This window comes from Carassius auratus, unplaced genomic scaffold (assembly GCF_003368295.1).
Source record: "Carassius auratus strain Wakin unplaced genomic scaffold, ASM336829v1 scaf_tig00035191, whole genome shotgun sequence".
Lineage (NCBI taxonomy): Eukaryota > Metazoa > Chordata > Actinopteri > Cypriniformes > Cyprinidae > Carassius > Carassius auratus.
This window is the reverse complement of record NW_020526210.1, coordinates 122309-136886: the sequence shown is the minus strand read 5'-3', so window position 1 is coordinate 136886 and position 14578 is coordinate 122309. Positions and strand designations below refer to the sequence as shown.

General features: G+C 33.7%; 1 protein-coding gene across 1 annotated transcript; it reads left to right on the top strand.

Moving 5' to 3' along the window:
• Window positions 1-204: 204 nt before the first annotated feature.
• LOC113081880 (protein-glutamine gamma-glutamyltransferase K-like) lies at window positions 205-14442 on the top strand. Its single transcript, XM_026253782.1, has 14 exons — window positions 205-284; window positions 3185-3255; window positions 3424-3615; window positions 4886-5134; window positions 5221-5339; window positions 6712-6819; window positions 10145-10322; window positions 10746-10884; window positions 11817-12009; window positions 12100-12253; window positions 12351-12635; window positions 13639-13799; window positions 13916-14052; window positions 14179-14442. Exons 2-14 carry the CDS (start codon window positions 3198-3200, stop codon window positions 14321-14323), a joined length of 2118 nt encoding a protein of 705 aa, XP_026109567.1. The 5' UTR covers window positions 205-284; window positions 3185-3197; the 3' UTR covers window positions 14324-14442.
• Window positions 14443-14578: the final 136 nt, after the last annotated feature.

The following is a 14578-nucleotide window of genomic DNA, read 5'->3' as shown; positions in this document are numbered from 1 at the left end:
CGTCTGTGATTCACTATGATTTGTATTTACTGGAATATTTCCAGTTTAATAAGAGAAGGAAGAAATCCACTTTATTTCTATAGGTTTCCCTGACTGTGAATGCCATGAATGTTGTTCATCAGATCCTGTCGCCTCCTTCATCGTGAAAAAGGAGTGGCACACACGGTTAAATAAGACAGTGAGCAGGTGTTTCAGTGCCAGACATTCTTTGAATTCATCAGCGTGAACACAAGACGGTCGTCAGATCCCCTGATCTTCACACGCCAGACGCCTCGAACACACAGGTAACACCGCGTTACACATACTGCATTAGAAAACACTGTATTATATGTTCTCAGAATTAATTCATCAAACATAATGCATAGTTGATAAAATATGCAATACACTTAAAACAACAAAAAATGTGCCATTATTGCATGAAACTTTAAAGCAAAACTTTACAGATGAATAAGGCAAATGAAATTAAAACAAATACTACATTTACATTTAGTCATTTAGCAGACGATTTTATTCAAAGCGACTTACAAATGAGGACAGTGGAAGCAATCAAAAACAACAAAAGAGCAATGATACACAAGCGCTATAACAAGTTTCAGCTAGCTTAACGCATTACACATAGCAAGGGCTTTTTAAATAATATAATAAATAAAAAGGAAACAGATAGAATAGAAAAAGAATAGAGCAAGCTAGTGTTAGAGATCTTTTTTTCTTTTGTTAATTGTATTATAAATGAAAGGAAAACAGATCGAATACAAAAAGTTTAAAAGGCTAGTTAGTTATTTTTTATGAAAAGAAGCAGCAAATGAATAGAGTGCAAGTCTAAAAGGGTTTTATTTATTTATTTATTCATTTATTACTAAAAATAAATGATATTACAATATTTCACCACCTGACTGATTACTTTAAGAATTGCAAAAAAATTTTTTTTAAATGTTTTATGTAAATAATGCATTATTAAATGTGCACTAACTTGCATAGATTTCCAGAAGATAAGTCTTACATTAAGCCAGTCCCAAAAACGTTTGTTTGATTTTGTTGATAAATACAGGCAAAGGTTTTTATGGAGCTGACCTTGAATAATTTTATCTCTCCATAAATCAAAAAATACTGTCAACAGCCAGAAAACGAATTTTCACTATGGGTTTATTAATAAAACAGTGTATAAAACCAGGCAAATGATATATGAACAAAGCTCTCTATAAAAATGTTTAGAATGTAGACAAGAGTACAATTTTAAAACATTGTGAATGTAATTGCTGCTGAAGTGGAGATTTGTTTTATTTTATTTATTATGTTTTAAAATACATTTCAAAATAGCATTATGTTTATCTCCAGATACAAATAAAATGTTTATGCAATAATAAACTCAATAGGTGAACGATATAAGAAAAAAAAAACCTCAGTAAAAAAACCTTCAGAATAGTAAAACATTCTTTTTAAAGATGTGGTTGATTGGGATTTCACTTTTTCTTAACTTAAGTTAGTTTGTAATATTTCTGTTTGAGCATAAACAATATCTACAAAGTTGCAGGGCACAAAAAGTTAAATGCAAATGGAGATATCGTCTTTTAAAATCCTGGCATTTTAATGCCTACAAAAATGGCTGGTAAGGGACTACAACGAGCTTCTTCCCGGGTCATGACCCCAGATAAACCCCGCCCCCAGGAACACACAACCAAGGGGGCGGGGTCATATCGTGCTGCTTTAGAGAAGAGGAAGAGAAAACTAGGGGTGCATGTAAAAAATCTGTTCATGTATGAGTCATGATTCTGTCTTCTAATGATTCTAATGGATTCAGACGTTACAAAACCAATGTTCTAGAGCAGTGGTTCTCAATCCTGTTCTTCATGTCGCCCTGCTTTTTTTTTTTTTTTTTTTATTATGCGAAAAATAACGTGTTTTTTTGTTTTTTTTTTTTTTTTTTACGAAGCATGAACACATGTTAGACTGCACCCCATAAACACAATCAAGCCTGGGAAAAAAACAGTTAACCACCCCTTTAACATAATTAATATAAAACAGATTTTCACATATTTAAATATACATGAATTTGAAACGTATTTATTGCTTAATTAACACTGAAAGCTGTTGTAGAACAGTTTTCTCTCATTAGCATGCTCATTAATGACACTGCGTCCGATGTGAGAGCAGATTGTTGTTCTTTCCTCGGTTTAGACATGTTGAAGAGTCAGTTACAGCAGCTGGGTGATGTCATGTGCTTTATTCAGGTGTGAGAGTAAGAGCCGTCTTTTGTGCAAGAACTATGTTAATGACCTGACATTCAGTGTGGGAGGTGATGGGTGTCAAAGAAGCTAAAAGTCTTTATAATGATTTTATAATCGTACTATTAAAGGCTGGACTACATTAAATGACTAAAATGACTAAAAAAACACAAACTCACACAGCTTGTTGCAAAGAGAGAAGAATTTTGTTCATATATATTTAGTTTAAATAAGAACACTAAGAGTTGGATGCATTCATTGATTCTTTATTGTGACCATTTTCCATTTGTTAGAATAGTAGTTAGGAAACATCATGAGGTGCATTCTGGGAACACTAGAGAACGACACTTCCTTCTCCATCCGGCTCAGCTAAAGTTCAGCTTTGTAGAGAGATTCTTATGTAGACACAAGGTGTGAAAATAGGAATCTTGATTGTATTCATTTATTTTACTTTTACATTTATTAATTTAGCAGACACTTCAATCCAAAGCAACTAATCTTATTTTATTTACTGTATACCTGTATTATTTTCAGTTGTAAAGTGAATTATTAAAATGTATAATTACAAATATAATCATATTATTTATTCATTATCTTCATTATTATATATTAGAACTTATTTAATTAAATTTATTAAGCCATTTATTTTGAATACTATTTATTAATATGTTATTTCATATTAACTGCAAGAATTAAATGTAAATAAATACAGTCATGTATTATAATTCTATTTATTAATTTTATTTAACAATTATTTATATTTGCATTTGTTTGACTTTTTATTAATGTATGTGTTAAAATGTAATTATTTTATTGAAATTTGTTGATATTTTATTTATTATACTTTATTGATTAACTTCTTAAATTTATTAAATATTTATTCATATTATATTAGGATTTTTATTTATTTATTTTTCTAGCATTTTGCATACTCATGTATTCTTCCTCCTTCTATATTTCAGGCTGTTTGTAGAAATGTCTAGTTTTAACCCCAGCACTGCTGGAGGATCCAGTGGGACATCAGCGGCTTCAGGTGAGAAGGAATGATGCATAAATAAACAAAACCTCATTGTGCACAAGAATGAACATGTATAAAACTGCATTTTGTTTTGGTCCACTATTGCTGGACAACACTAAGATCTGATGCTCTGTGTTGGATGAACTTGGGTCTGTATGTCTGAATGTTTTCTCTCTTTCTCAGACAAGCTTCTGATGGTTCGTTCAGTCGATCTCCTGAAATCCAAGGATGGGCCGAACCGACGCGAGCATCACACAGACGCTTACTTCAGCGACAAGCTGATCGTCCGCAGAGGACAGACCTTCCAGATGTGGATCGAGTTCTCCAGACCCTTCAACCCCAAATCAGACAAACTACAGCTGCAGCTCAAGTTAGGTGAGAGAGCCGCGGTCACAAAACCTGCTTGACACGTCTTTTTTTCTTCTGTTTAATCACACAAGGAGCTCAGAAATTACTCATTTCTCCTTTAAAATGATTCGTGCGTATCTTCATTTGACGTTCTAAGACGTTAAACATCACAGACTCAAGTCTGGACTTGTCTGGATTCCCTCTTACTGTTGGTTTTGAGTTTGTTTAGTGAATATTTTTCATATTACTTCTCTTTCCCACCACTGACAGTGTGTTTCTTTGCATAATTAGATATGGGGACGTGTTGAGCAACATTTAGTTTTAGGCCTAGAATCAAAATCACCATTAAACTCACAGGAGAGAAAAAGTGAAATTAGAATAAAATCAGCATCAGAACATTACAAAATCTGCCGTATTATTGGGGTGTTGTGTATTTATTAAATAAAAACATTTAAAAGAAACTTGAATAATTTGAAAAGATTTATTACATTTGTTTTTATTAAAAATATATTTATTATATTTCAGTTAGTTGGTAAGTCAGTATTTCTTATCTATCTTAACCTAAAAATTAAACAAAAATGAATTAAATCTATATAGACACATTAAAAAGTAATACATTATAAAATAAGTAAAACAAAGTAAACTAAAAATGAAAAATATAAACACTAATAAAAAACGAATTCAAGAAATGAATAAAAACTATAGTAGTAAAATTCCCTGAAAATAATCAAATTTCTGAACAATCTGAATCTGTTTCACAATGTGAATTAAATCAGAATCAGAAATAAAAGCAGTACCAGAAGAACAATTTGAATAAAAATTAATAATCAGTGCATAATAGAAATTCAGAATTAAAATGACACAATCATTAATAAAAATAACTAAATCCGAACCAAAATCTTAAACAAACATTAAGGTGTAACTTGTGTTTTGTTGTGTTTTTTATGTCGAAACTCTTTCTGTATTCAACCGTCACTCATAAAACATAAACATGCAGTGATTACGGAAATGAAAGCATCGTCTGAATCACAAATCAGTGTGTGACAAACACAGACAGATGCCCAGACATACTGACGGTTAGTTCAATTATCTCGCTCTTCATTCAGAAGAGAAGAAGTGACAGATGAATGTATTCATGGTGATGGATGTGAGTCATGAAGTGGTTGGGTTTGAGCCAGGACTGGTTATTATGTTGAGTCTCCTTTATTAATAGATCTGCAGCCGAGTCACTGACAGATGATTTGATTATTAAACTAAATCATTAAAACGTTTCCACGCCGTTGTGTTCTTGCCACAGATCCCATCTTCAGCAGTAATCCAGGGATTCGCATCTCTGTGCCGTTAGTGGACGTCCTGGAAGACGGCCGCTGGGAGATGAAGCTGGTGGAGCAGAAAGACAAGCGTGTGCGTCTGGCGGTCAACACTCTTCCGTCCGCCTCCATCGGCCGCTACAGGGTGACCGTCGAGTCGTTCTCCCCGAGGGGCAAGCTGCTGTTCCCCTGCACCCCAAACGACATCTACCTGCTCTTCAACCCCTGGTGTGAAGGTACTGGGTCTACAGAAGACAACCACACTCGTCTCCTCCTGATTTACATCAGTGAAGTAACACCACACTGATCCGTCTCTCCTCAGATGATCCTGTGTTTCTGGATAATGAAGAGGAAAGGAAAGAGTATGTTTTGAACAGCATGGGCAGAATTTACTACGGAACCGAGCAGCAGATCGGAGCCAGAACGTGGAATTTCGCCCAGGTCTGAAAACACAACTCCATTGTACAGAGTGACATTTATTTATTTATTAGGGATGTCCCTAATATGTTTTGTTTTTTTGTTTTTGTGCCCCCGATCACATCCAAGTCATTGAATATTGAGCATCTGACACACAAAACAGAGACCCGATCCAATATGTGTAAATATGATATGATATAATATGATATGATATAATATGATATGATAAAATATGATATAATATGATATAATATTATATGATATGATATGATAAAATATGATATAATATGGTATGATATGATATGATATGATATAATATGATATGATAAAATATGATATAATATGATATGATATGATATGATATGATAAAATATGATATAATATGATATGATAAAATATGATATAATATGATATGATAAAATATGATATAATATGATAAAATATGATATAATATGATAAAATATGATATAATATGATGAATAATTGCAAGGCATGGTCATCCTTGAGATCGGCTTGGGACATCCCTATTATTTATTTCTTTTATTTTGTAATAAAATATTTTGCAATAGTTTGATCAGTTTGAACAGATTCTATACAGTTCTACTGTCATGTTTAAGGACTTTTTCTTGTGTTTTCTTGTGCTCCTTGTTCTCCAGCTCTGGGGTGCGTCTCCCAAAACCATAGTTGTTAACCTGTTAGCATCTTAGTTGGTTGGGAATGGGAAATTGCATTGCAACCAACAAGGTTGCTAACTTAGTTAGCAACTGTGGTTTTGGGAAACACCCCAGATTAGTTCTTGTCTCTCTGGTTTCTGTTCTTGTCATTAGTTTCCTCAGTTGCACATTAGTTTCAGGTGTGTCTTATTAATTGACCCATTATAAAATTAGGTTCTCGTTTGGTTATTTGCTTTTTTTTTGCGCAACAATGCTACGTTTGTGTTTTTCTTTCTTTATTATTAAACTGCTATTTCAGATTATACTCCCTCAAAGTGTGCTTATCATAGCACTAAACATAATATCTGTTGTTATTATTATTATTACTAATAATTTGTAATGTTATATAAGTTTGAACAGCTTCTATTACCATCTCTTATTCTGTTACTGTTATTATTTCCATTATTAATATCGTTGCTCTTGCTATTATTATGCAACTGTTTTATCAGTTTGAACAGATACTTTTATCTATGGTTAAATTATTATTAATTTCATTATTAATATTGTTTCTGCCGCTGTTGTTGTTAATTTGCAATTGTTTTATTTTGTTGTTGGCTTTTGCATTCTTATTTTTATTAATGCTGTTATTAGTATGTTTTTTTAATCAGTTTCACTCCGATTCTATGATTATTTCTGATTCTGTTTGTATGAATATGACTTGTATTTAGTGTTTGTCTGCTCAGTTTGAACAGGACGTCCTGGAAGCGTGTCTGTTCCTGCTGGAGAGGGGTCAGGTCGCTGTGACCGAATGGAGAGATCCGGTGATCGTGTGCAGAACGGTCTCTGCTCTGGTGAGTCACGTCACATCACATCGACATGGATTCATTAGAAATCATGAATATGACACTGATTTGAGAAGGTGAATTACAGTCCACAGCATGTGTTAGCTTTAGGTTCATGGGAATCTGTCTTTTTCAAGACTATACATGTTGAAGACGAGAGCCGGGGCTTGTTTGTTTACAGAAACACATGCTTTCTCTTTCATCGAGACACACATTCTCTTCTGTCTCCTCTGGTACAGGTCCAAACATCATTAGTGTACAGATATGTCCTCAGACGTCACATTTGACCTTTGCAGCTTCTTACAAATGTCTTACATAATCAATCTACAACATAAACACCTATGTTACAAATATACACTGCTTTTAAAAGTTTGTAGTTGGTTAGATGTTTGTAAAGTATGTATTTATGTATTTGAAGTCTTTTCTGATCAACAAGGGTGCATTTATTTGATCAAAAATACAGTAGAAATATCTGTTTTCTTTGTGAATGTTTTAATATTTATTTCTGCATCATTACTCAGTGTCACATGATCTTCAGAAATCATTATAATATCTTGATTTACTTCTTTATTATCAATGTTGAAAACAGCTATGCTGCTTAATATTTTGTAGAAATCATGATGCATTTTATTTTTCAGGATTCACAGATTAATAAAAAGTTCAAAAGAACAGTATTTATTTGAAATAGAAATCCTTTTTAACATCATAAATGTCTTTACTGTCACTTTTAAACCATTTAATGTATCATTTCTAAAAATAAGTATATTATATATTTTTATTACATTTATTATTAAACAACATTGTGAATTAAATTAAAAAGCTGTAATAAAGAACATTTTAAAGTTCATTTTTAGAAGTTAAATTTGCAGAAATCTGCTTGATTGATCTTTTCATGAAACAAATTGTCAGTAAGTATAAAAATAACAGTAGAAGATAATGATTTGATTTACTATCGATAAACTATACATCGTTAAATAATGTCCACAAAACAGTTCAGCCATTATACAATATTCTTCACATAATCATTAAAAGATTATATTAATTTGATTTAATAATTTCTCGCGTTCTCACATCTTTCCTTATATTTTAAGACGAAGCACCTTTGGGTCTAAAAATTAAAGTAAGATGCATGATTGAAAAGATGCATGAAATGAAAAGATGCATGATAAAATAAATGAAAAAATGCATGATAGAAGAGATGAAAAGATGCATGATTCAAGAGATGAAAAGATGCATGATTCAAGAGATGAAAAGATGCATGATTGAAGAGATGAAAAGATGCATGATAGAAGAAATGAAAAGATGCTTGATTCAAGAGATGAAAAGATGCATGATAGAAGAAATGAAAAGATGCATGATAGAAGAAATGAAAAGATGCATGATTGAAGAGATGAAAAGATGCATGATAGAAGAAATGAAAAGATGCATGATAGAAGAAATGAAAAGATGCATGATAGAAGAGATGAAAAGATGCATGATTGAAGAGATGGAAAGATGCATGATTCAAGAGATGAAAAGATGCATGATAAAAGAAATGAAAAGATGCATGATTCAAGAGATGAAAAGATGCATGATAAAAGAAATGAAAAGATGCATGATTGAAGAGATGAAAAGATGCATGATTGAAGAGATGAAAAGATGCATGAAAAAAGAAATGAAAAGATGCATGATTCAAGAGATGAAAAGATGCATGATAAAAGAAATGAAAAGATGCATGATTCAAGAGATGAAAAGATGCATGATTGAAGAAATAAAAAGATGCATGATTGAAGAAATGAAAAGATGCATGAAAAAAGAAATGAAAAGATGCATGATTCAAGAGATGAAAAGATGCATGATAAAAGAAATGAAAAGATGCATGATTCAAGAGATGAAAAGATGCATGATAAAAGAAATGAAAAGATGCATGATTGAAGAGATGAAAAGATGCATGATTGAAGAGATGAAAAGATGCATGATAGAAGAAATGAAAAGATGCTTGATTCAAGAGATGAAAAGATGCATGATAGAAGAAATGAAAAGATGCATGATAGAAGAAATGAAAAGATGCATGATTGAAGAGATGAAAAGATGCATGATAGAAGAAATGAAAAGATGCATGATAGAAGAAATGAAAAGATGCATGATTGAAGAGATGGAAAGATGCATGATTCAAGAGATGAAAAGATGCATAATTGAAGAAATGAAAAGATACATGATAAAAGAAATGAAAAGATGCATGATTGAAGAAATGAAAAGATGCATGAAAAAAGAAATGAAAAGATGCATGATTCAAGAGATGAAAAGATGCATGATAGAAGAAATGAAAAGATGCATGATTCAAGAGATGAAAAGATGCATGATAAAAGAAATGAAAAAAATGCATGATTGAAGAAATGAAAAGATGCATGATTCAAGAGATGAAAAGATGCATGATTCAAGAGATGAAAAGATGCATGATTGAAGAGATGAAAAGATGCATGATAGAAGAAATGAAAAGATGCTTGATTCAAGAGATGAAAAGATGCATGATAGAAGAAATGAAAAGATGCATGATAGAAGAAATGAAAAGATGCATGATTGAAGAGATGAAAAGATGCATGATAGAAGAAATGAAAAGATGCATGATAGAAGAAATGAAAAGATGCATGATAGAAGAAATGAAAAGATGCATGATAGAAGAAATGAAAAGATGCATGATTGAAGAGATGGAAAGATGCATGATTCAAGAGATGAAAAGATGCATGATAAAAGAAATGAAAAGATGCATGATTGAAGAAATGAAAAGATGCATGATTGAAGAAATGAAAAGATGCATGATAAAAGAAATGAAAAGATGCATGATTGAAGAGATGAAAAGATGCATGATTGAAGAGATGAAAAAGATGCATGATAGAAGAAATGAAAAGATGCTTGATTCAAGAGATGAAAAGATGCATGATAGAAGAAATGAAAAGATGCATGATAGAAGAAATGAAAAGATGCATGATTGAAGAGATGAAAAGATGCATGATAGAAGAAATGAAAAGATGCATGATAGAAGAAATGAAAAGATGCATGATTGAAGAGATGGAAAGATGCATGATTCAAGAGATGAAAAGATGCATAATTGAAGAAATGAAAAGATACATGATAAAAGAAATGAAAAGATGCATGATTGAAGAAATGAAAAGATGCATGAAAAAAGAAATGAAAAGATGCATGATTCAAGAGATGAAAAGATGCATGATAGAAGAAATGAAAAGATGCATGATTCAAGAGATGAAAAGATGCATGATAAAAGAAATGAAAAGATGCATGATTGAAGAGATGAAAAGTGCTTGTCTTTTTAAGTGTTTCTGTTCTTCTGTGACAGGTGAACACCAATGACGACCGTGGTGTGCTGATGGGTAACTGGTCAGACAGCTATGAAGACGGGACGAGTCCCACCGTCTGGACCGGGAGCGGGGCCATCCTGAGACAGTATTACAAAAGCTCAGGGAAGCCTGTCAAATATGGCCAGTGCTGGGTCTTTGCAGGAGTCACCACATCTGGTATGCTTGGATATGTTTATCACTGTCAGCAGCAAAAAACAAAAAAGAAACCCTGTGAACTTGTGTACTGTAATTTAAATCTACAGCCAAAAACAGAAAAAATGATGCAAAATATAATCAATCATGTGTTCAGATGTTTTCCTTCCTCTGGTCTAAAGGAGAATTCTGTAAAAAAAAACAAAAAAAACTATGCATTTCAGCAAAAACTTGAAACACTTAAGTATATTTTAGATGTTTTTTTTTTTTTTTGTGCTAGTCTTAACTAAGACATGCTATGGAAGCAGAATAGCCCAAAACATGAAATCAAAAGTAAGATTTTGCCTGTAGTGTCTTGCCCTAAGCTGTTGATCATCAGGGCAATTCTGGCACCACCTCCAGTTCAGAGTGAACATTTGTTTAACGTTCTCTCCGTTTCTCTCTCAGTGTTGAGATGTCTTGGTATTCCCACCCGCTGTGTGACCAACTTCAGTTCTGCTCACGACACGGACCTTTCTCTGAGCACAGACATTTATCTTGATGAGAAACTGGAGCTTATCAAAGACGAGACCAGCGATTCTGTCTGGTACTGTGTGATAACAACCATCACCTCTTAAGTTCCTTTCACTCTCATTAATATCATCAGTGTCGGGTCACGGGGTCAAACCTGGCCTCACTCAACTGTGTCAAATTAATGCTTGGAAATTTTACTGTGACAGTTACTGACCGTTCTCAAATACAGCGATCATTACTGACACTTTACATTAATATAGCACCAGAGTTATTAATCAACAAAAATCAAAACCACTTGAAATGTTAATGAAATAAATTAAACTTATTTTATTTCAGTTAGTTGCCAAGGCAAGGTTTCTTATTTTCCTTAAGTTTAACTTTAAGTATTAAAACAACTAAATAAATAATGAACAATGTTATTTAAAAATAAAAATAAAAAACACAACAAAAGAAGACAAAATAAATAAGAAAAAAAAAAACTTTATAGATGTTTAAACTAATTAAAATAATGGCAAAACAAAACAAATTTAAGAAAAATTTAAATAAATGTAATATGAAAATGTAAAATAAAAATATTTACAAAAATTGTAATATTAATGACATTTAGTGTCCCTTTTTGTTTTCAAAGTATTAGAGCTAGAATTGTTTTGTGGGAAACGAATAAATGTTTAATAAACTAGCGTTTAACACAAACTTAGCCTAACATGAAAAATAACTAGCTTTATTTCTTGGAATTACGTGGAATATATAGAATGCGTCAGTTTTTTAAACGATTATTTATTGCTAAAATGTTTAGTGCATTTGATTTTCAAGGTTATTTAATTGTGTGTGTTTTAAAAACAGAAAATCACACAAATCAATATTGAAAAAATAAATAAAAGCTGAAAGTATTTAGTTTGAGGTTGATGCTCATGATTTTTGACCTCATGTCAGTGTCTATGTTTCAATCCCAGTTTTAGTCAAAGCCTGTTCAAGTGTGTTTGTGCTGGCTGTGTGTCTCTGTAGGAACTTCCACGTGTGGAACGAGTCCTGGATGACGCGTCCAGATCTCCCGGCGGGTAACGGTGGATGGCAGGTGGTGGACGCGACCCCTCAAGAGCTCAGCCAGGGGTCATACCGCTGCGGTCCCACCCCTGTCTCTGCCGTCCGCAACGGACAAGTCCACCTGAAATACGACACGCCGTTCGTCTTTGCTGAAGTGAGCGCTTCATACACACTCTTCACCCTTACTTGTATCTGACAAGAAACATCTACTGAACGGCTGAACTGGTTTCTCTGTGCGTCTCAGGTGAACAGTGACAGGATCTACTGGCAGAAGAAAGCTGATGGAAGTTTGAGTCAGGTTCACGTGGAGAAGAACTCCATCGGTCAGAGCATCAGCACTAAAGCTGTGGGATCTGATGCTCGGGTGGACATCACACACCTCTACAAATACCCAGAAGGTCACAAAACATACGCATCTAGAGCTGCCTTATATGATTTTGACACAGTAAGATATAGAAACTCACACTCCTCTTATCGTCTGTTGATCTCCATCAGGTTCAGAGGAGGAGCGCATAGCTGTGGAAACGGCCAGTCGTTTCGGCTCCAAGCCCACTCTGTATCTGTCGCCCACCGACAGCGACGTGAGCATTGAGATCGTCATGAACGGGGCAGGACCTCGTATCGGTGAAGACGCCAAACTGTCCATCGTCCTGAAGAACACGAGCTCAAAGCAGCGCACGGCCGCGCTCCTGTACGAGGTGATGGTCATGTACTACACTGGAGTGATGAAGGACACGGTGAAGAAAGACCGGATTACTGTCGACCTCAAACCACAAGAGAGTGAGTGGAGTCTGACTATTAAACCGTCCCAGCACAGATGTTTGTCTGGTTATCGTGCCCCATAATCTATGAATCAGTAGCTGCTTTTGTCAAAAATCTCTTGATGATGAGAGCTGCTTGCAGTTGGTTTTCAGAGTTCATCTACAAATTGTAGCTTTAGACTCTTAAAAGGCCATCTTTGTGCCTTGTTTACCTATTTAAAGTGCATATTAGTACCTTAGAGTCATAACACATGCTCTTAAGGCATTACAATTAACTTTTTAGGTGCAAATAACGTATAAAGTTTCCCTTTCAGGGTACTTCTCCAAAGGTACAATTTTGTTTGAGATTGTATTAATGCTTATTTTTAATTAGGACTAGAAAACAATAAATCACGATTAATCACATTGAAAATGAAAGTTTATGATTACATACAGTATGTGTGTGTACTATGTATATTTTTTATGTATAGATAAATACACACACTTATGTAGAATATTTGTATGTATATATTTATATACTTGTTTATTATTTATATTATATATAAATATTTTATATATAAATCGAACATATTTTTCCTTAATATATACCTTTATGTGTCTATTTATATATATATATATATATATATATATATATATATATATATATACATGATAAATATACACGGTATACATTAGTATATAAACAAACTTTTATTTTGAATGGAATTAATCACGGTTAATAATTTTTCAGCTCTATTTTAATCGAATTTTAAATTAGATCCAGTTCATGAACTGTATGAAGTGACCTGATATGTATTTACTAATTTGAATTATATGTGAGTGAGAGGACGATGAAACATTCATTGCAGACTTAAAAAAAATGTTTTTTCTTACACATATTGAAAAAAAGTGTAACATTCTTATGGGCAGTGAGAAAATATGAGGAGACCTGTAGTGGATTTCAATGCATAATGACATATAGTTCTCATTATGATTGTTTTATCATCAGTTCATTAATGTCATGCTCCTTTGTCTCCCTTCAGCCAAGATTTTTCCCTGGACTCTGCAGTATAAGGAGTACATGAATCATCTGGTGGACCAGGGCGCTCTGATGCTCTCGGTCACCGGTCGGGTCAATCAGACCAAACAGATTCTGGCCACACAGTTCAACTTCAGACTGCGCACACCAGACCTCATCATCACTGTACGTCATTGAGACACTGGTCTTGATCTGTGATGCACTATAACCAATGCTCTTTTTTGTGGCTCTCAGATCTGATTTAATCCTGAGTTCACTGATGTGTGTTGGTACTCTTTCAGCCTCTAGAGGACGCTGTGGTGGGGAAAGAGTTGACCGTCCAGATCACGTTCCAGAACCCGCTGACACAAGTGTTGAAGAGCGTTTTGTTCCGTGTAGAGGGATTGGGAATGCAGAGCGTCCGAATGATCGAACATGGGTAAGACTTTCAGTGTTTAACAGCAGATGTGCTGACGTATAGTAACAGTGCTACATCAGAAATGATAAACCGTGTTTAAAGAGAGAAAAACCTCCAGTAAGTTTATACTCTGGTTCTGTCTGTCAGTGATGTGGAGAAGCTTGGGAAGGTTACACTGACGGAGAAGTATGTCCCAACCGTGTCCGGCTCTCAGAAGCTCCTGGCATCGATGGACTGCCGTCTGCTCACTCAAGTGCACGGATTCGCTGATATCGTGGTGAAACCAGAGTAAAAGAAGCACTATCAATGCAAAGCCTTCTAATGCTCTATGTTTACTTATAAGAATGTTATTTTAATACACTAATTTATATGAAACTGATGCACGTCAAAAATAAAGATCCTCCTTGTTTGTATTTTGTCTCTTTGTACTAACTTTTATGTGAACAGTTCATTTATTTGGATTTTAATTTTTTGTATTCACAAGCAATATTGTCTTTATTCATTTGCTGTTATATAAAGACGAATTTTACATGTAATTAACGCACAA